The 23,141-nt window shown below is 41.1% G+C and overlaps 1 protein-coding gene across 1 annotated transcript; it reads right to left on the bottom strand.

Annotated features, from left to right (window-relative positions):
• Positions 1–113: 113 nt before the first annotated feature.
• Positions 114–20,693, bottom strand: LOC104943282 (latrophilin-3-like). The gene is made up of 11 exons (XM_010768631.1): positions 20,472–20,693; positions 17,611–17,831; positions 14,144–14,210; positions 12,290–12,381; positions 8,229–8,255; positions 7,824–7,839; positions 6,885–7,010; positions 5,500–5,596; positions 2,653–2,778; positions 1,480–1,497; positions 114–397 (listed from the first exon to the last, which is right to left on the bottom strand). Exons 1-11 carry the CDS (start codon positions 20,658–20,660, stop codon positions 114–116), a joined length of 1,263 nt encoding a protein of 420 aa, XP_010766933.1. The 5' UTR covers positions 20,661–20,693.
• Positions 20,694–23,141: the final 2,448 nt, after the last annotated feature.

Genomic DNA, 23,141 nt, shown 5'->3' with positions numbered 1-23,141 from the left:
GCTTAGGCTATAGATTATCAGAACATTTCAAAGGGGACGCAGTCACATTGGATATTAACCTATGGATTAACTACAGTATCGTTGTTATCGTTTTAATGCCATTGAAGACCAGTTTAGCCCCCTTCCTTGCCCCCGTTGCTCACGTTGTTGACCAGTTTGTTCATGAGGTTGCGGTTGTGCTCGGCGTTGTTGAGGTAGGAGGGGATGTAGTTGGACGTGAGCTCTTTGAGGATCTTCTGCTCCAGGGTGGTCTCCTTGTGGTTGTAGCCCCGCTCCAGGATCTGTACGCAATCGCTCATGTACTCGGCGCTGGCGATGCTGTAGCTGTTGCCGTGGTTACCATTCAGTGGTAGAGTATCCATGACACTTGAATCCCGGGCATTGTTCAGGATTCCCTCTGAAACGACAAACACCCATCAGCGCTTTTATTCTGAAAAACCTCATCACAAACACACATTGTGTACATTTAAAGATGTTTTCTGCAAATATAAACACTTACCTTGTTGCAAACATAACATTCTCTGCTTCACTTTTTATTGATTTAACAGTAGCAGAGATGAAAACACTGACACACAACAACACGAAGCACAACAACACACTGAACACAAGCAAGCAGACTGAGCCATGCATTAACACTCAACAGCAGTTTGAACCCATATTGTCCCATATGAGCAAACATTGTAAAACTGGGAATACAAATAATGTATTCATCTCTGCATAACTATCCGTCTTTCTCTCGACATGAAAACATTTCAGAAGGAGGACTTCTCTCTGTTGCATGAACATGAACCATATTTGATCAGTTGGGCGGAGGCTGTGCAATCAGCATCAAAGCAACACTTCACGATGATTCATCGGACAAGGCCGCGCAGCTCGTTAAAAAAAGTCAAGTCCAAAGTTTGACCTGCTGAAAATGCGATAAGACTCATTCATGAGACCTTCAGAAAGTGTATCAAAGTGAAATAAAAATAATATAAGTGCTATACGATTCAGAGAAAGAATACAAATCAATTGATATCGATGTGCCTTGGGACATTTAGTCTCCGGTTGGATTATCAATGGTGGCTCAGAGCAAAGAAGCTAAAACATTTCCATTAGGTGAAACTTGCTTTAGAAAACATGCAGTGTTTACTAAATGAACTGTAAAAAACGTCATGTTTTGTCAAGTTGGTGCAGATGTTTCTTCATTCGCATGTGTTTTGGCACATTAGTGTTTCTATATGTTTTTGAAGCTGCATTGTGTTTCTCCTAATGGAAGTGGTGTTCAGCCACAGTTACTTTCATGTCCAGAGTGTGCTACAGTACAGCCGCATTTGAAGTGATTTCTACAGGTCTATTGTAACATACAAATATTGCTTTTTACTTCCAAAGGGAATGACATGTTGTGTTTTCATTGCCCCTTTGTCAGCATGGAGTGAAAATATAGTAAAGCCAAAGTGAATTACATTTGATAAGCAATGTTTAGTTTGACTCCCATACTTGTCTCTCTGTAGGGCTCTTTAAGGGACAGCATGAGGAAGGAGAGAAGAAAAGAAACAACACGATAAGCAAAACAGTGACAAGAGAGAAACATGTGCACATACAGTACACTGATGACGCATTGTTTAATGCACCATGCAAACATTTCTATTAACACATGTAGAAGAAGAAGTTTCTGCAGGACCCTCAGGGTAAAACACGGCGAGCATCAAATGCAGCCGTAAATCTTTTCATGCATTTGCATTTTCCTCCTTTCGGATATTTCTTTCACATCTATTGCAATGTAAGTGAATTATAGCCCGCTGTCAGGAGCTCCCATGCAGGACTTGTATTGCTTACATAAATTATCCCCTGATCAAAGCTCTATGCGAGTTTTATCTCCGTTTTGACACGAGTTTCTCAGTTTTACACACTCACAAAGTTACAGCGAGACTGCAGAGAGCACACAGAGGAAGCATTTGATCACGATATTAAACTAGTTTCCTTTGTGCTGATGTGGATATTTGTAGAAAGTGTTAAAATCCTCAATGAATAGCTCAATCACGTGGAGTTCAAATGACCACAGTTGAATTAGCAATCAAAGTATCGATTAAAAAACGAAACTATTCACGGCTTAAAATGAGGAATAATAGCAGACTTTTCTAGTTGTTGCGATATCATTTAAAGTTTAAACATCAGATCCGACTACATTCATCACAGACAACAGTGTTTGACAATTCCAAAGGAAACAGAGACAGAGGACATGGAGACAAGCTGACAACATTAGAGCACATTTAAAATAAATGAGAGGGGATGTATCCGGCTCCCTGCAGGAGAACATTCTTCATCATCTTTTTGTTTACTTTATCACAATGTCAGTGTGACTGTTGTAACTGAATATTAAGCCAGAAGCCAGGACACATCCCCTGAAGAAAAGCCCAGAGCAGAACAAACCTGCGGATCTTTGAGACAAAGTTTGTTCAATGCTAACACACAACATCTAGAGCAGTGTTTTTCTTTATATCAAAGCCCTGTAAAAACCCTCAAGGGGTGAACGCTGGCATTTCAGCTCAGTGAAGTCCATTACTTTTAACTCTGCAATCATAACGTTTCCCTCACAGGTTCTGCAGGACCAGACATGAAAAAAACCCACTGCCCCAGCACAATGTTAGAGAATGAAAGAAGCTAGCACACCTTGTGTGTTGTACATGCCCAGAGGGTTGTTATAGACTGCCGATTCCCCAAGCAATGTGTTATAGGGATTGTTAGTGCCATGAGGACGGAGGAGTGCATTAGGTATAAGATGGTTAGCCATAGCCCCTGCAGCAGCCAGAGACAGAGAGAGGTGCAGAGGGACAGAGAACATACATATCAGCTGAGCAATGAACCGCCATTAACATCCAAATGATCATTAATGCTACATGAGAGGCTAATAGGAAACAATGGTAATCATATCGTTAATGCCTGCCATTAGTTGGAAGCCTGTTCTCCTGCTCACATAAAAGGCAGGAAATTTGAACATAAATTACATAAAAGCATCGACATGGCCAACAGGACACATGTAGTTTTATATTTCTACTCTCAAACAGGACACACACAATCAGCACCAGGACACTGTTGGCTCTTTGACACTAAAGTAATGCAACAACAAATTTCCCTAAGCACATGTTACAATGCTTAGCACTGCAAACTAAGATACATTTGCATTTCATGCAAACATATATCCAAAGAAAGTGTGTGTTTGTCAGCTCTTATGTATCACATACTATACACCCAATCAGCACCAGGACATTGTTGGCTCTTTGACACTAAATTAATTCAAAAATAAATCTCCCTGAGCACTTGATGCAATGTCACAATGTCCGAAGCTTAATCTATACATCACATATTACATTTGAGATAATCTTACATATACAGTTGATGTCCAAGTGCAAATATATTGTTTGAAATATAAAGGTATGTCTGTACGCTGCTACAACATTAGCTTGATATGCTATAGCAAGCTATAGTTGTCTTTTTAACATGATACCCTGTAGCCACCTCAAAATGATTCTCCTGTACTTTTAACTGGAATCAATAACCCACTGTTAAAATAAAAGTGTTTCTAAATCTTCCTTCAATATCGCTGTAAGCTGCATGTGAGACCAGACAGCTTGATAGTGCACAACTTGCTCTGTTAGTTTCGATCTCATGAACATAAGTGGGAAATATTTACTTTCCTCCACAAGGCAGAGTTCATGTTAAGATTGTGTTTTCTCAGAAATAACCCCCGTATGAAGTGTTGCTGCAGCCTGGCCTCATTCTCTATTAATGCCAAGCCTGTGCTCGATGACTCATCAGTTTCTGCGCACAGGAACAGCCTTCCCAGCCGGAGCCTGGGATGAACAGCAGATTTAATCTGCAACATGAACGCCGCACATTCCCTGGTGTTTGTTTTCCTCTGCTGTTGACAAAAATAATTTATTTTCAAGGGTTTTGAATACATTAAGCTGAATATCAAGTATGCTGAAAATATTTGCGGCTTCGCATTCGTTTCCTGTTTACAAGATCTACTTTCCCTCCTGTCAACATGTTGTGATGCCTTTATTATTAAAGCTGCACATGCAAGAAGTTACATGCATGTGCTTCCTTAGCAGAGCGGGAAAACATCTATTATCAATGAAATCTGCTTTTATTTCAGATTGCTGAATTTGTTTAGTTATATTTTGAACCTCCGTTTTCTCTTTCTTTTGGCTCATCTTTCAGGATTAAATGAATGTTATGTTTAACTTTAGTATAAATCAGGCGTAGTATTATTTGCCTGTGAATCCGAATGTTTTTCTGATTTTAAAAAGACTAATTTGTTGTCGCTTCTTGTCCTAATTACAGTCTGTTTCACACACAGCGGCTCCTCTTAAATTCCGCCAGTGACAGATCTAACACTTATTGTTCTGATAAATTGCACCATTTGCAAAAAAAGCAATGAGTGTTTGCTGCGATAATCCCCAATGCTGGGAGGAATTGAACATGTAACGCTATCAGGATGATTAGATGAGTCCGCTCTCGAGAGAAGCGCGAACAATCAGAGGAGAAATCAGCAGAATACATTCCCTCTTTAACGGGAGCAGCCATGGATAAGTGCTACTTTATCTGCACCTTATGATATTTAACCATTTCTAGCTCCACCTCAATTTATTGAAGCTTTTTTTGCACTTTTTTCTCCAGTCTTCCCACCCCAGTGGCTGGATGGAGGCTGTGTCTGGAGATGGTGCTAAGCTGAGTGCCTAATTATTGAGATCCTGACACTTCCTCCCCGTGTCGGGCATTAATCCATCATTGTAACTGTGCATTAGTGTCGACGCAGGCCGGAGCCCGGAGCGAGTTGAGTGTGGAAGAGGAGCAGCGAGAGGAGTGCTGGGATGGATGGCAGCCAGGGCGCTGTTTGCCTCTCCGTGTCAGATGAAGTCTGCAATCTATTTTTCTGTAAAAACCTGAGAGACTCCCCGGATAACTCTATTCACTGCACTCTGTCAAACGCGTTACGGGAAAATGCTTTTATTAACGTGCTTCTGAGAGGGGTTTCCACTGAATTTCATTTTCAGGTTGTTATGCTGCACCTGCTCTGAGAGAAAGCCTCGTTTCACTTCCCAAAAACATATTAGGAGGTATTAAAATGCCCCTGAGCTAGAATAATCATAAACAATGTGATTACATTTACTTCATTGTTCAGATGTAATGAAACCCTTCCTGCAGTGTCCTTTAAATTACTCTATGGTAGAAATGATTTCTTTCAAAAATAAAAACGGTTTTCTGCAGCAGCATGGCAGCACTTTCAATCTCTGCCTCACATTCACAATCTAGTTCTCTTTCGAAAACTGTCAACAAACGCAACCAGACACAAGAAAGGAGATATGATCTAAAGCTGTCGTTTCTTATTGAACACTGTAACTGCAATTTTAGGAAAATGGTGACGCTTTTGTGTGAAACGGCATTGTGCATTAGTCATGAAGTCTAAGAATTGAGGAGTTATTTGTGTGGGTATTTTTCAGCGGGATCGGGTACCTCTGTTGAGAGAAGCAGAGCTGTTGATGTCTCCGGTCATGAAGGAGGACTCAGACTGTTTTCTGACTGTGTCGTTCCACATCCGACGGATCCGGCTCTGCAGACACAAACAACAACACGTCAAAACCCGGCAGAAAGACCCACCCTGAACACAGTCAGTGAAAAGTCAAAGTGTGACTGTGGAGGAGAACTTTCTTTAAATGAAAATCAACCAAATAAACACAATAGTTATATCTTTTTTGAATGCTATCGCAATCATATCACATTGAATTGTGAGTTATTGATTTTCTTTTGAGTATGAGAAAAGTTCTTTTTGAACATACAACGTATTGGTATGTCCAGGTTTGGTAAAGAGCAGCTGGTGCAACCCACTCCAGGTTTAAAAATACTGACGAGTCACGACCTTTGAGATGTTCATTTCTCTCCTCCGACAGGTTTCAGCTTAATGAAGTCACTGCAGCCATCATTAACTACATTTAGAGCAACTGTCATGACACCTCTCCCAGGAAGCCTTCATTTGAGAGCGACATTCAGACTTTTTTCTAATCATGATAACTTCATGGTGTCATAAATGATGAGGTGTTATGATCTTCTCATGTATTTTATAACAGGAACATGGAGTGACGCAGGTATTGGCATACTGTTCTCATCATGTTGTCCCCAGCACCACACACACATTTCTTTATGTTTTTGGGATAAGAACTCATACAGCCAGCAGCTCCAATGTGCTCTGCTGATTACACATTCATTCAGAGTAAGCAATAAACAAGCTCGTCTTTCTCTCTGAGTGTTTCCATTCCTGTCTGAGCGTGAGGTTGGAGCCATCTTGTCAGAGTCTAATTAAACGCTCTGATCTGTGTGCAGCAAGCATCTTGTATCGTGGGCTGCTGCTGCATGCTGCCCACTGAGGTCTATTTATACGTGAACACTGGAAGGAAAACAGAATATGTAGAACATGGATATGATGTGCAACGACAACGTGTCATGGTAATCATGCTTCATGTCGATGTGGGAGGAATACATTTGCTTTGTGAGGAGACAGATTTACAGATTTTTAAGCAGGAATTCAAATCCGCGTGGAGACGATGTTTCAGTCAGCGTTATGCTGCAGCAGAGCAGACTCACTTCATGTATGTTCAGCTCATCATGCACTCATAATATTTCCCTGCTTTTGAACGAGGACATGTGCAGTATGTCCTTGCAATCCATCATACATAAAGTCACCTTTAAAATCTGCTCTCATTAGTTCTGTGTGGAGGAGCACATCTGTGTCATGTCACACATTATTTAGCACAAAGACAGAATTACTGGTAGTCCAAAACCAACGAGAGCTCATTTGTCCCGCTGAGGAAGATACTGTGAAGACATCTTAAAAGTGGAGGCACCTGTGAGCCTGTAGAGTAACGTCCCGGGACCCGAGAAGCCGTTCCCTTCACGGAGCCAATGGAGCTGTCCACACTTTTCCCGCTGCAGCAGTGAGTGCGCAGACATTTCCCATACTCCTTACGCACCTGAAGGAGGCAAAGCCGGGTAACATTAGACCACAGGTGGTGCAGACGGAGAGGCAACAGAAAATATGTGCAAAAATAAAGAAAAAGGAAAGACTGTGGCTTTCAATCAAAAATCTAAATGTAGACATAATGTATCACAAAGGTCAAGTATTGACACAGTTAGACCTTTTCCAATTCACTCTGATGTTTCAATCAGATTGCAGGATTTTCTGAAAAAAGTCCCTCTATTTGATATAGTTAATGGATATTTCTCTAGACGAATAACGTGTCATTATTCTTTTAGCCTCAACCTCAGATTATGTGAGGACAGAGAGATGATTTTTGTGCCCATCATTTTCGTCATCTGACTCAACACTATTAAAAGAGACGTTAAAGGGCCCATTTTCTCAGGGTGATATTATCATTGTACATGCTTTAATGTAATGCCCAGAGCCTAGTCTGCTCTGATTGGTTAGCTGGCCGGCTCTCTTGTGTTTGGGCAACCGCTAAGCGATGTCCCGTCCCTAAGCCTATTACCTACAATGTGTTGAAGCGCGAGTGTTCGGTAGTGATGTCATTATGTTCCGTAACCCGTAGTGATGTCATTATGTTCCGTAATCCGTAGTGATGTCATTATGTTCCGTAAATCAACAAAGGAAGGAGTGCAATGGTGGGAAAAAACAAACAAATAAATGACCCCAGAAGTTTGCAACCCCAAACATTTTAAGTAAGGGTAGTTTCACAGGGAGAAATATGCACTTTATGTCATTTGTATAACATTTTTACCAAAGTAGTATGTTTTCTGNGAGTACATTCCATGTTGGGCTCTATTACCTGAGTGTCTTGTAAACTGAGATGAATGGGAATAAAAGGCTCCATCTTCATGTAGAGAAGTGGCACTTGGTCTTCTTCTGTGGTGTTTTGATGCCTTGAATTGAGCTTAATATCATGTGCGAACATTTCCCTATACAGCTGTTATGTTTTCAATCTGCAGCGCCATATCTACACTTAAATAAATATTTATGCAGACTGCACTGAAGAGCCATTTCAAACTAATCCTGCATGTCACCTGAGGAAATGTATATGTAAGAAAGGGGAACCGTGTGCACACTAATGCCGGCTTCAACACGCAATACATCACGTTAATGACTCACATAGGCACCTGCATGGATTTGTTAACATGGAGGAGTGATTGAAATATGGCATTATGGGAAATGAGGCCTTCAAATTTTGTCTTACTTGATCTCAGGTTCATAATCCTGATAGCTGAGCGATGTGGCGACATAACAAAAAGAAAACAGAAATAAATCAAATCACATGACAAGGAAATGGAGATACAAAAATTGTTCAGATATTAAAGAGGGAAACAACACACAAAGAGGATTAAAGCTGCATCCACACGTCAGACAGGCTGTCGGTGATTTTCAGGTGATAACCGTAATTGTCCTGCTTCTGTGAAGAACGCAGCTCGCCTCATAAATGCTGGCAGACCTTCGCGTTTAAGCCGCTATAAATGGGCCAGGTGTGCGGCAAAATAAATGATTTATGAATTCACCAGGGCAACCATTAAACATAATTTTCCCAGGGCTGTCTTAATGACCTGGAGGGAGAGGTACTTTATCAAGCGGCTGCCCGCAGAACGGACACAGAAACACAAGCAGTGTGCACAAAGAGAGCCAAATACCGTCCTCTCACCGGCAAACGTTTGGCTGCAGGAGTGTTTTATGATGGAGACACGGGAGGTCACGAGGAATGCATCGCAGAGGACAGGATATGAAGAGGCTACAATTCATATCTCCTCCTGGAGTTATCAGATAAAATATGGGGATGAGTTTGAGAGCTGCACAGAAGGAGCCTTGAGGCAAAAAAGCAGCTCACTTACAAAAGAAGACTGCTTTTTAGTTTTGCAGCTGTTCCACGCTTTAAAGCTAACAGAACAGGACATTTAAACTCTTGATCTGCCATCATTAGGCTTGAACATGTTTGTTAAGTGCAGTTTATGGTAAGGGGGAATCTAATTATTTAGAGATATTTCTAATTCAAAGTGCATTTCAGTCAGATTTTGAATAAAGCATTCACGCAATCGGCTCAGGGAAACATTTGAATGCTAGTGCAATATAAATCTTCTATCCATCTGTGCAGCAGATAAGACTTATTGTGCTGTTTAGAGAAAAACGGAAAGAAATCTACAATTATAGGCAGAGAGCTACATCAGACTGTGGCATCGAATTACCAGCATGTCCCTTCAAAATGACTTCCTTTAGCGTTCACTGCAATGTCACAGATCATTTAGGTATGAGATTGGAATTGGTCATTTAAACCTGCTTCAAATGTGCATAAAGCCATTTTATAGGAAGAAAAGAGGAAAAGCTGTGATCACCCCGACGGGATGTTAATTATTGAACCAAAGGTATGCTAAAAATGCGAATTAGCTCAAAGATGTTTCAGATGTTGGCATCGGTGTTTTGTGTCTTTGAAATTATCTCGTTAGCATTTGAAGAGTTTTATCTGCACAGAGAGGAAGCTAAGTCCCCCATTTGAGGTCATTATGCTCTGAATATGATGCATTTAGAAGTTAGTCTAAAGGAGTCATTAATCCATGAATCACAGGGCAGCTGCATTACAAGGAGAGGAGGGAAAAACACATCAAACACAATATCAAATCTACTCTACATCCTGTGAAATCTTACCAGTGCCACTCTACAATAACACATCCATCATAATAACGGTAGCTAAAACGAAAAGGAAAAGAAAAAAATGCATGGATAGAAAACGTGGATAGAAAACAGAAAGATGTTAAACACAGCCAAATCAAAAGAAGAAGGGAGGGACAAACAGATCAAAAACATTCATATTAACAGAAAGCAGCATGATGAAATCTCAGGAGAAATCGTGACATCAAGGAGGAATACGTCGGTGCAAAGAGAAGATAAAAGAGGACGCACCTCATTAACATGAGTGCATTAACCCGTACTATCATCACCATCACACCTTGATAACTCAGTAAGTGGAAAGAAATAATGGATCTGAGAGACTACTGCACACTACTGGCTTTGAAGACCTATTACTTCCTGTTTGTGTTTATCACTTCCTGTTTTTAAGCTTTGTGCAGGCGCGTGTTGAGAAAGGTTTCAAGTGTGTCAGGCGAATGAGAGGCTGACAGAAGCAGCACACCATTTATTTTTTTCCAACGGTCATCTGAAACGCTGCAGATTGCTTCGAGGTCGGGAAGACTCGGAGGTCAGAAGGTCAGCTGTGTGGTGCATTATGGGAGGCCGCTGTAATAAATCAAACCACGCTGTGAACTCCAGCAGTCAATATTTTTCTGCAGAACAAAGTATGCAATGTACCTTGTGAGTAAGACACAGAAATGGAGCAGGAAAATGTTAGGTACAGTAGAGGGGGTTTTGGATCAAAGTGCTCCGCTAAGCTATATGTATGTACACCAAGCCTTTTCTGTGTTTTTGCCTCCGTTTAAACCTTTGAAATATCATTCCAGTTTACATCAGTATTCAACTTTATCAGAAACAAGTCTTTGTCTTACTGGAGACAAATCATTCAATATCTTTGCAGTTTACATCACTATTCAAAGCCTTTTTATCCTATTCAATGTTTTGACCTGATTATCTACTCTTCAATCTAATTGGTTCATATATCAACAGGTGATTGTTTAGTCTGTTAGCTGTACAAGTGTGAGACTTGGCAGTACATTTAAAGTAAAAATTCACCTCAATGTAGGAAATAAACTTTGTGGTGCAGCCATGTTTACCTTAGCTATGGAAGTTAGGTTTTCTGTTTCAGCAGGACTACAGAAATAATACTGGCCCTATTATCACGACACTTGTTGTAAAGGTGTAGCATGAGCCATTTGGGAGTAAATGCGCATTACGTGGCGCAGTATGTTTCTCTTATGGTAAAGGTGGCGGTCTCCACTCTCCAAATGTGCAATTCCAGTTCATTAAGTAATGCATAAATCCCCTTAGTTAAAGCTTTTATTGTAATAACTGTAACTAAGTAACTGGCTGATGCAAAAAGCCACTGGGTTTACCTAGTTCACAGGAGGATTACAAAAATGAAAAATATAGCAACTTATTACTCAGAAGTGACAAATCTAATAAACGCTGAACGTCTTTACATGTCATGTTAAAGGGACGGAGATGTCACTTTAACCAGAAGCAGCACTTAAAGAACACAAACATCTTGTGTTGAGTTCACATAGAAACCCAGCCTGACTGCAGCAGCTACATCATGTTAGCTGGAGTTTATGTGTCTCCCCGTGCAGAGAGGAGGGGGCAGACGGGGCAGACACACGCCCAGCGATGCGATGCCACAGAGAACAACCCGAGCCATAAAGCACACTAATGTGTCCACAGCGGCTTCAAAAAGCCAGGCAGACAGCAAAAACAGAGGCGAGACCCTTATCCATCATAGCACCGCGAGGAAAAACAACTTTACACCATCTGTGGAGGAGCCCCCACCCCTGACCCCCCCCNNNNCCCCCCGACCCCAGGTAGCTGCAGCTGACGTCAAACACAATGACCCAAAAGACCGTCATCCTCCTGACAGACTTAAAAACACATCACACACACTTCAGCGGGAAACTTTGAGAAGAAGAGACTTTCTACTGCGTGATCTGTGGAGTGTAATGCACACATCACGGGGTGTTTTTAAGATCCACAATGCAATGCTTTGGCACTAAAAGCTGCACAAATCAATATCTTTGCAAGACAAATGGATAACATGAATGATCCTTTGAGTTGTAGGGCCTTTAATCAACTGATTTCCATGTGGTTTATTTGTATGTAAAGACCTTTAGTCCGCACATATGTTGTTTAATGGATTAAACAACTAAAGCTAATTGGCTTTTGTATCATAATTAAATGATTGAACTCCTTCAAATCAAGCAGCGTTGTACAAATAGCCATAAACCTTTCTTATTTTTCCACTAGGGGTATTTTAGCTGAACATACGGTAACATATTGCACCACCAGATGTCTGGACACAAGTAAAAGCTATTTATCTGAAACTTTAAGCAAAACTTAAAAGAAACTCACCTGTTGGGTTAAAGTTTAGCAAGGTAGCTTAAACCAGAAAACCTTGAAACAGTTGGATAAGTGCCTTTAATGAGGTTTCAAAGGGGAGTCAGGAAAAGTGACATGCACACGTGTCACTTTAGCAGTGTTTCATTGAACTGAAGGAAACACAATTCAGTTGTCACTCTAAAACAAGCTTTCATCACGTCACCAGGAGCTATTTCTGTTCCACTTTAATGGATATCCGGATGATCCGAGGGCTCTTACTTGATGTTGTCCAGGCAACCAGAGTCTGGTTTCAAGATGGCCGTGTGATGGAACATCTTGTAGAGGGCGATGCCGAGGAAGATCACGTTCAGCTGAGGGACACAGAGAGGAAGAGGGGGTGTTTTCATTCATTTTAAATTAGTTTGTGCATGATGGTGGAACAAGAGAAACATAAGAGGAAGAGGAGGGAGAGGAGGGCTGCACGTATGACTTCCTCACACTTGTCTCATCATATTCACGCTTAGAGAAAACCTCTGGGAATAGCTGCCAACACCACTGAGGTCCTTTTCTTTTACACTAAGCAAAATACACTTCGCATTGATTTTTTTTTTTGGTGAAATGCTTGATTTTTTAAAAGTTCTGTCAATTGAAAAAGTTTCAATACCTTCATACAGAAATTGCACAATTTAATTTTGAATTTTTAAATATAATCAGTTTTAAGGGTGACTTTACAACATATGCCCAGGGACTACAAATCAACAATTCCCCTGCTATATCACAAGCGATTAAATCCTTTATTCGGAGGGATGTCAAACACTTTAATTGTACCATGAAAGGACACTTTTTCAATTTGACTTCCTTTGGAGTACTTCCGTTTCTTTATGCAGAAGGTTTCAAAAGGTGAAATGAAAACTTAACAAAGTTGAGTCAAGAATGTCTCAGTTTGACTTTTGCACCTGCCTTTGACAAAAACAGTCTCATTATTTCCTTTTTCTCTGCAAGTCAGAAATCACTAAATCAGATAATGAGTGAAACCTGGTCGCTAAATAAGGGTGCCGGAGTGGCTCCTCAGGAAATACAGCAATTAGTATGCTTTCACTGCTGCACAGCTAATATTAAGATAATAAGAGGCGAGAATAGAAAAGACTTAAAAGACATCTTTGCCCTAAATATTCACCAAACTCCTGAGGAACAATTGGATCTGGTCTCTTCTTCCCAGCATGGAAACTATTATCTTCATTTTGATTTGTTAATGCTGTATGTTCAGCTTCTTTCCTTGATTTAGATTTGTCATACAGTATTACTGGTTACAGAAAATGATATAATAATCTAATACACTTTGCCCTAAAAGTTATACACTATTGTTTCAGAAATGTTACTAAACCTTTTGTAAGTTATAACAGTATTCATTTGAATGACTTACATAGGATTAGATATCATTTATTCATTTCCAAATTGGGTTTTTTCCCCCCGATGAAGCAGCAGCACGTTAACCGTCAAAACTAACATATGTTTATATCATAATAACAATACTAAACACTGAAAGAGTATAATTCAAATGAATGTTAATATGCTATTAACTGTTACATTATCATTGTCTTAAAAGATAATCAAAATTAAAGCAGTGGGATCAGTAAAATTGAATTGTAAAATATGGGTTGTCCTAATCGTGCAAGACATAGGGAGTGTGTGTGTGTGTGTGTGTGTGTGTGTGTGTGTGTGTGTGTGTGTGTGTGTGTGTGTGTGTGTGTGTGTGTGAGGGGTGGAGAAAGGTAGTGTAGAGTAGTAGGAACAGGAACAGAATCAATCATAATCTGGGAGTGGATTACTCCAACATTGCATACTGAGCAGAGTTCACTCTCTTTTCTCTACGTCTCCCCCCTCCTACCCTCTCTTCCCCCCCAAAATTGGCCTCAGCCGGTGACTGCAGCGGGTGACACGCTGCGATATATCCTCACAACCCTCATCTGTTTCTCGGGACAGCTGTGCCCGCAGAGACTTCGGCGCTCAACAGGGCGGAGAAGAGAGGGAGGGAAGAGAAGCGAGAGGAAGAGATCTCGCTGGAGCGTTTAAGGGACGACCCGCAGGCTAAGTAGGGTTAATGAGCAGAAAGGGGGAGGGTGGTTCGCTTACCATAATTATCAAGGTTGCCGGTCCTATGAAACTCCAAATGAAGTAGGTGTCCAGGCGCAGCCAGCATCTGCAATAAGGGGGAGAGGAGAGGGAGGAGGGGGAGAGAGAAAGATTTAGGGTATGGCTTCATACAGCGAGGATATACATCAAGAGGAAGTGCCTCAGAGGAATAGGCTCTTCACAACACAGACTGCTCCAAGGGCTGCAGAATTATGGACATGAGAAGGGATTTGAAGGAAAAGGTTTTCGAGTTTCAATGAGCTTCAATGGGCTTTGATCAGAAAACAGGTGTCACAGTTAAAGAGGCCCTATTCTGCTCACTGTCAGGTTCATATTAGTTGCATGTCTTTATATGCCTTTGTTAACAATGTGTTGATACATTCAGACATCACTTCGTTTTTTTGGTTTCCTAAAATGTTGCTCCGTTTCGACTAGGGTGCCAATTTTGAGAAACTGCTTTCTTTTACTTGTAGGGTTAAATAGGATATTACCATTACAGATGAAAATTGATGACCGACTCAGTTCTTAATTGAAAGGTAGTATCACTCAAAAGGGATTGGATTGCCCTTGACCCTGACATCTCCAAACACAAAGAGCCTCACATGTTCACTAAATGACTCTGCTGTAATTATGTCAATAATTAAACACCACGCTCTCCTGACCTTATTATCATATCAGAACAGTGAGAAAAACTAAACAAAGGAGCAACAGGACAGAAGAAGGTGGAAATGTAGCTTAGAAATAGCAAAAAAATGATTTATGACCTGTGGTTGAATTATTAATCTGTTAATCTCCGCTGCTGCAGCAGAAAGACGCCTCCATTTTTGGACAATGGAAAATGATAGTTCATACAGGCGTGTTGTCTTTCAAGGGGGGGCATTTCATGGTATTTTAAAATATAAAGGCCAGGGGGCACTTTAGAAGAAAATAGGGGTGAATAGTTCTGCAGAAAGACAGAAAGCTAAGCAAATATGTCTCTTAAAATGTCCTTGACAAAACAATTGTTGCACGATCTGATGAAGGCCTTTTGGGTTCCACTGTCTTGCATACAAAAATGTATTTGCAGCCATACTGTACTTTTAAAACCTCCACTGCAAAAGGACCAGAATGCACATGTTTGTCACTGCAGAAGTGTCAGTGTGAGCAGAGAGCATATAATAGGGGAAGTGACGGGATAGAAGTGACTGTTGCTTTGTTGTTGATATCTCTCCTGCTCTCTGATGTCACTGGAGAAGAGGAGGAAACACAGAAAAACACATATGGAAGCATAAAGAAGAGCAAACAGAAGACACGCAGAGAAACTGGCAGCTCATCAAAGCGCGTGTGCTGCGAATCGTGGAAAGAAATGACGCTGAAGCTTCTTATTGTTCGTCTCTTCCTCAGATCAGAGAGATGTAGAGACGTGGTGGGTGGTGGGAGCTGCAGGCTGTTGTTTCTTCCTGCCTGTCACAGTAGAGGCTCTAAATACTAATATGAACCTGAACATGAGCGAATAGGGCCCCTTTAAACTATAATCTTAAAAAGGGACAGTTCACCCACTGATCAAAAACTATGAGTTTTCCCTTCCACATGTAGTGCTTATCAATGTTGGTGTGATGTGTTCAGTGTCAGCCTTCTCTCTACTGAAATACACCCGGTTAGCTGGTGTCCTTAGAAGCCGACTAGTGAAGAAGCATGTAACACAACCGCCCTCGAAAAAGAAAACCCAAAGTATAGCTTGTTATAAATAAATAGGATTTTGAGAGAAACTACGAATAAAAGCTCCTTCCAAAAGATGAAAATGTGTTGAATATTCTTGGATTATTAACCAAGCTATCCAAACTAGTGTTCTTTAAAGATACATATTTAACACAGCTAATAGCGAACATTTACCCTGAGTCCTGAATACTTGCTGATGTGAAAATGCAATAAACACAACAGGTTTCAATTAACTATATATTAAAGCAATATGGTTATTTGCCGATCTTTGTAAGAATTCAAATGCATCCAACATGTCTGTCAGGCCTGAAGCGTATACTGCTTTTGACGAGAGGGGCTGAAAGTAAACATAAGTGTTTATATTTATAATAAATATCTACGGGAGAACTTGGACTAAACCCAGCCATTATTCTGCACTACAGTAACACAACTACATTACTGAAACTGGATTCAAGAGGGTCCAAGTGGTTTGATGTATTACTTTCATTAAACGGAGTAATCCTGGTTCTGCTGACTCCAGAAGAGCTGCCTTGCTCAAGGGTCCATTGAGAGTAATCATTCTCAAAGAGTAATTTAATAAAGGTCTCCTGAGTTCAGTTTCCACTTTAATGTTGGGTCACTTGCTGGATATTTAAAACGAGACCGCCTATGATAATGCTGCTATAGCCCCTTAAATCACGCGCGCACACACACACACACACACACACACACACACACACACACACACACACACACACACACACACACACACACACTTATTGCTATTCAACACTTGTCCCGCCCCGTCCCTTCCCTCATCCTTCAATGGCGGCGAATAATTGTTCCACCGGTGGCAGGCTTTAATTATTCACATGATGCCAAGGCTCAGGCGGTGGCAGCTATCGCCTCATCCATCACCAGGAACTACCAGTGTGTGTGTGTGTGTGTGTGTGTGTGTGTGTGTGTGTGTGTGTGTGTGTGTGTGTGTGTGTGTGGGCCATATATGATAAACATCTTGGAAGCAAACTGCTGATGCTGGTCTTCATTATTTCAGATGGCTTTGAGATTTACTCAGGGGGCGATCCTTGCTCTGCTTTATGGAGCACTTGGTGTATGCAGCTTCAGAAGGAAATACTAAAAGGCAGTGTGTGTCTCTCTGTTAATCTGCTGTCTCTTCCTCTCTCTTTCCCTCTTCATCTCCCTGCTCATAGTCCCCCCCCCCCATCCTGATGTAATTTGTGCATCCCAAAATGCTGACATTAGCCACAACAGCCATTCATCCAGCAATACTATCTCGTGAAGTGAGCATCTCTCACTGTCAGAACCATGTCAATTCAGCAGCTCCCGTCCCCGTTCTGCTTCATTAAGAGTTGATGATGAGCTATAGCTATTGTAGCATCATCTGCAAGATTGTTAGAGACCCTCGAACAAAATAAACTGTTGTTAGCAGGGTTTTTATCGGTGGAGAGACAGGCATGTGAGGGTCAGCAAATAAAGCCTTTTATGCCCCGTAACAATCCCCAGATGTGACGTTATTTTCCAAAACTGGAAGTAGAATTGTCTTCTCGTCATGAACATAAATTGCTCTCTTTGGTATCCATTGCAACTTGACATATTTGACTTTTCGACTGTACTTTTTGTTGTGCACATTTTAACTGTAATTATCTTAGCAACCACTCTAGATGGTATGTACTCTAGTCTAAAGCTGAGCCCCAAAAAAGAAATGTTGCATGCAGAAAGGGAAACCATTTCTTCCGCAGCCTTTAGGGCAGATTGTGAAATGAGCTCACATTCGGTCGGTCCCGTAGCTCCGATAGTCCACTGCAGCGGAAACGGCCACAATTAGCGCGGGGACCCCGTAGCCCACCAGGTAGAAGTAGCGCTTGCGTGAGTGCTCGCTCTCAAACACCTCCACCAGCATGATGTAGAGCTGCACGCCCTCCAGGAACATCCACGTGAAGGCCGCCAAGAAGAAGAAGTGCAGCAGGGCGGCGAAGACCGCACAAGCAATCTGAGAAGGAAGGGAAGTGTGAGTGTTGACAGTAACCACAATCAGTTATTCTCTGGTTTCCTGCAGGATTAGATGCCTTGCTAGAGGGCAGAATATGTGACTATAACTGAACAGCATATTCTGACCTCTGCATGTTTGTGTCTTCTTCACAATTAGCATTGCTTGGCTCTGTTTGGCTGAGGCTGTTGGAAGTGAGCCTGTGGTGACTGGCAGGAGCTGCAGATACTGAGCCCATGTGTTCCTGTTTGCTGTCGTTGGCATGGATGAAAGGGAGATATGGAGAAGAGGAGTCCTGCAGCCATTTGGAGCTCAGAGCATTTAATACTGCGGCCAGGTGCGCAGGAGCTCGTGGTGCAGTTACACACTCTCTAAGTCTGCATGTGCCCACACACTTTCTAACAATAATAAGACACACTGCCACTGTCAGGGATTGATCTAATTATCGGCGCAGTTGAACATAACTGGGGAGTTTTGTCACTGAAATGGGTTCAATTAAATAACTAAAAGGTTGAGTGGACATTAATTGCAGTGCAGGAGAGTGATCTTAGAGCCGGGCGGTGAATCAAACCCATAAAAGGTTATAGAGGGTGAGATAAAAGGCAGAGCATTTTCTTTAACTTCAAAGAGGAAGCCTTGAGGTTAAACTGGGATATTATTATCATTTTAAACCATTAGGCTGAAAATAACAACACTATATTTCTTTCTCTGTAAATCTTATAATATGTTTTAATGTTATTGCCTTCTATTTTTTAAATATACTTTTGAGATATTTATTTGTATTTTATTATTTACTCGATACATTTGTTTAATTGTTAATGTCATTTTTTCATTTTAATGTGCAACTATTGTTATGACTTTTATTTGTTTGATTTAGGTTGAGTTGAAATGGTCCTATTTAATGCATCTTGCACAAATACAAAGTCACTTTTAATCTGTTATAATCTTTTGGTATTATGTATTTTAAGTGTGTTCTTTAATTGTTGTTTTTATGCATTTTACACCGTAAAATGTTATCGAGTACCCAGAAATTCGCTCCAAAAATAACATTTATTATTATTATTATTTATTACATAGTATTCCTGAAAGTTTTTATTTATTTATTCCTGTTTCAAGCAGTTTGTTTTGTAAAAAGTGTAGTGTAAATGAGACCTTCTCCCAGGAGCATGTGAATGCACCATTGGTCTTTGAGGAGGTATGCGCTCTCAAAGTGACATTCTTTTTATTTGGGATATCATTATTGATTATTATTTCAACTAGGAGTCATGTATTTCTGGTTAACATAGTCCAGCTAATAATACAGAAGTGAATTATAGGTATGCTTGGAATAACACTGCATGTTTTAAACAATGATATTAAATAAATGACACATACTGTCATACAATCATTTACAGTATGTTTCCATCTGAGAGCAAATATAACTGTGCCTCATTGGAAACAGAAGTGGCACGACAGCATGAAGCTGTGGGCGGAGCAAAGCCCTCCGCCCTCCAGTACACATGTAATGACATTTGTCTAAAGTGTGAACACACGCATTTGAAGATGGCACACACAGCTGAAACTCCAGTTATTAAAAGATGGTTTAGTGTGTCGAAAGGATTAATGCAGATTATTCTGAAGAGTTTAAAAATGTGAGAAGTGCTGCATGAGGAGGTTAGGGAGTGAAAGGATGAATTAATGTCGTTGAGTGTGTGCAGTACCCGAGAGAATAACATTTGTGTTCTGTGTGAGCGTCATCTCAAGTGAGTGTTTGCTTCTTTTGCAGCCAGGGGACCGAGAGGAGTGTTTGTCAAATAAAGTGCATCTATTTCTCTCCTTTCAGTATTTCCTCTCGGTGCCGAGCAGAATCTAAAAGTTCATGGCCACAGGCTCTCTCTCTGTGGGAGGGACAGCAAAGGTTACACTCCCTTTTCAAATCAGAGGAGACGATGGTGGCGGTCCTCTGTGGACTTTAATATAAATGCTTTTCTTTCTCTGGACTATGAATTAGCAACAATTATTTGTATAAAACTTTGTTATTCATGTCTTTATTTGTTTAGGCACTTTCATTTCATTCCTTACTGACTAGATGTTTAAAATACAGCAACTGGATTTATATAAAGAAGTTATACTCATTTTGGCCACATTTTTCAAGTGTTTGTACTTAATGCCAGCCACTTTGTTTTGACATTAGTTTTATTGGCAAGAGTATACGATAAAAAGCTTGATTGAAGTCTAATGTATGAATATTAAAAAATTGTTAATAGCTGGATCTAGCAGCAAGCTAGCTTAGCTCAGTTTAACATACCGAGTGTAAAAGCAACTATTTAGAAATGTATCACTTTTGCAGTACACATTTAAACATATTAGATTACCTAATGATTTAAATCCAACACTTAAGATTTCAAATTAACTCTGTTCAACCAACTTTGTTTTGAGATTGGTTTTCTTGGCAAGAGTATACGATAAGAAAGCTTGATTGAAGTCTAATGTTTGAATAATAAAAACTGTTAACAGCTGGATCTAGCAGCAAGCTAGCTTAGCTCAGCTTAGCATACCGAGTGTAAAAGCAACTATTTAGAAATGTATAACTCTTGCAGTACGTTGTGCAGGAGGCGTATTGCAGGGGTGCTAAATAAACAGACTCCATAGAAGGTGTCTTACCGGCTGGTCCCCGCGGTTGATGCCCACCAGGAACAGAGACTCTGCGATGAACAGGCTGATGCACAGGTTCTTGTGGATGGTGTTACGGTCGCTCTGCAGGCCGCGGAAGAAGCAGAAGGTGAAGAGGCTGATGAGCAGGCAGACCAGAGACAGGAGGATGCCCACCCAGGTGATCACGTCCAGGAGCATGTCATGGACCGGGTCTGTGTTCTGCACGAGGAGGGCACAAAGAAGGAGGTCAACTTGCAGCAAAGTCCAGAGTATTTTAGAGTATATTGGACACAGACCAACAGATTAGTAAGGAAAAGACAATGCTGATAAAAAAACACGACCATACAATTAAATCACCATCCAGTTCCAGCAGCTCCCCTCTTGTATTTCCAATATTATTTTGTTTGTGTGTAAAGCGCTATCAATACCCCGTGCCAGATCGAGCCACAGGTGGCACACATCAATCATGAATGACTCGGCATGAATCAATCTGAACTGTTTCATCTTGCTGAGGAAACCAGTGGAACAAAGTGAGCGGTCCAGAGGGTGGCAGGTGTCTCCCACTAACACAACAGAAATACAATCAAAGCACGACATGCTCAATAACTGCCACTGATGCTTTTAGAAATGTTTCTCTTTTCAAAGTGTAATTTGCAACCACAGCCAGTTCTGGGCTCTAAAAAGCCTTTTCCTGACCATAAATCTGCGGCTTTACGGAGAGATAAGGATCAACAGCTATTCCTCCGCGGCCATGAAAGAGAATTTACATCAGTCCATAAAAGCCAAGTGCACACAGGGATACTTGGACAGAAGAGGGAAAAGGCAACTTGCCCAAAAACAGCCGAATCTGCAGAATAACCGACTTATGTGGCCTTAAACAAAGACTGAGAAATATCCTTCTGCCAACAATCTGCCACGAAAAAATTGTTAGCACTGGAGCTTAGAAATGTGTAAACCGGGCCATAGAGCATTTCTGCTTTTACTCTACAAGCTAGCTTAAAGTAACGCATACGTGATTGAAACAGCTAAAAGTTATGGATAACCAATACAAATTGTCTAAAGTAATAAATAAATACATGAACAATGTTAAGTTAATGCTAAAATGGAGCTAAGATGCAAAAGATGTTTACAACAGATAGCCTAAAGTAATGCATGCACAATTTAAATTGATAAAGGTAATGGAAAAATGGTAACATGGTTCCAACTAATGTACGGATGCTTGAAATGGTTGGAAGTCATGAATAAATGTTTACATTAGATGGATATAAGTATACAACCGATAGATACAATAATGAATAAATTGCACAAAGAAAAAGAGTAATTGAGAAATAGTCAGACGTGATCAAAGCAAACATTGTGACTGTTTAATTATTTTAAATAATGATATTAATAAATAGATGTATTTAAAATTAGTTGAAAAGGAACAATTTTAAAGATGGCAGGGAGATGTTGATTCATCTGTGAGGTTTGATTCTACAATATTTAACATTAAATAAGCACATGTCAGGGAAGCAGATGTGCAGATTGCCTGTAAAACCCACATCTGGTTTTAGGGACTGCAACGTCATCTGACAGTTTACTATCTAGCAACCGGGGGGAATAGAGACTCCCCAAGGGGGGACGGGATGGGGGGTATTTTAACGAAATGACTGACTGTTATTCCTGCAGGGACTCAGCTACTATCTGGGAAAAGTGTTGACAACATGTCTATGTGTGATGATAGGTAAGGTGGATCAAACATTAGTTATTTTAAAAACACAAGAATGTTGCACATGTTTGAAGACAGAAGCTACTCCTTTTAACAGTGTTTACATCACAGACCAGATCAAACCAAGACATATTAAAGGTGTGTGTACGCAGCCTTGGCTTGCAGCAAATAATGCAAAACCCTCAGCTATAGGGAAATATTTGCTTACGTAGAGAGACAACGGCGCGAAGGCATGCATATCTCTCAGGCAAGCTCATCTTTAAAGCCAGTCAGCAGTTTATTTTCTGGGGGCAGGGAGAGAGAGAGACCATCAACACCCACGAGTGGTTTGTCTTTCTTCTCTGTGCTACCCCCAGTAGAGTTACAGTGAGGGAACTAGGGGGATGTAGTATGGCAGGGAGCCTTGTTTAGAGGCAGCAGAGAGGGGAACAGATGCTGATCATTAAGGCGCTCGGCTACAATAACAGCCGCAGCGCTCCTCAAATCTGGGGAGAGCGCTCTTTTGATTTTCCTGCCTGATGAGCCGTTGTGTATATGTTGGAGGGGCGAGGGGGGGCGCAAGATGTTACAGTGTGTGTGGTGTCTGTGTGAGGCGTACTTTAGAGGGGTGCACACGCAGTGGGTGGCAACAGATGTCTGAGCCTGCCTGTGCTGTAGGTGCATGTGACACACAGCTCAGCCTCACAGAGGTATTGATGCGGTGGGTGGTGCTAGCTGCTGCACATTGTGAGGGGACCCTGGGGTCTACTGCACCATCCATCACTATCTCACCTCCCATTGGAGAGGGGCCAGGTCAGAGAGAAAGGCGTGAAGTCTCCACACCTGGTGATGGATTTACTGAGGAGTCATGTCTTTGTTCTGGGAGGTTTCCCCCAGTGTCCTTTCACTGGGGGCTGTGCCCAGGCAGGATGGCAAATGATGTGATCTGCAGAGCCTCGGCGGCTCACCTCACACCGACAAGCCCCAATGTT

The sequence above is a fragment of the Notothenia coriiceps genome, unplaced genomic scaffold (genome assembly GCF_000735185.1).
Source record: "Notothenia coriiceps isolate Sejong01 unplaced genomic scaffold, NC01 NC01_scaffold00005878, whole genome shotgun sequence".
In the NCBI taxonomy this organism is placed as follows: domain Eukaryota; kingdom Metazoa; phylum Chordata; class Actinopteri; order Perciformes; family Nototheniidae; genus Notothenia; species Notothenia coriiceps.
The sequence above is the reverse complement of the archived record's forward strand: the minus strand, read 5'-3'. Positions and strand labels throughout refer to the sequence as shown.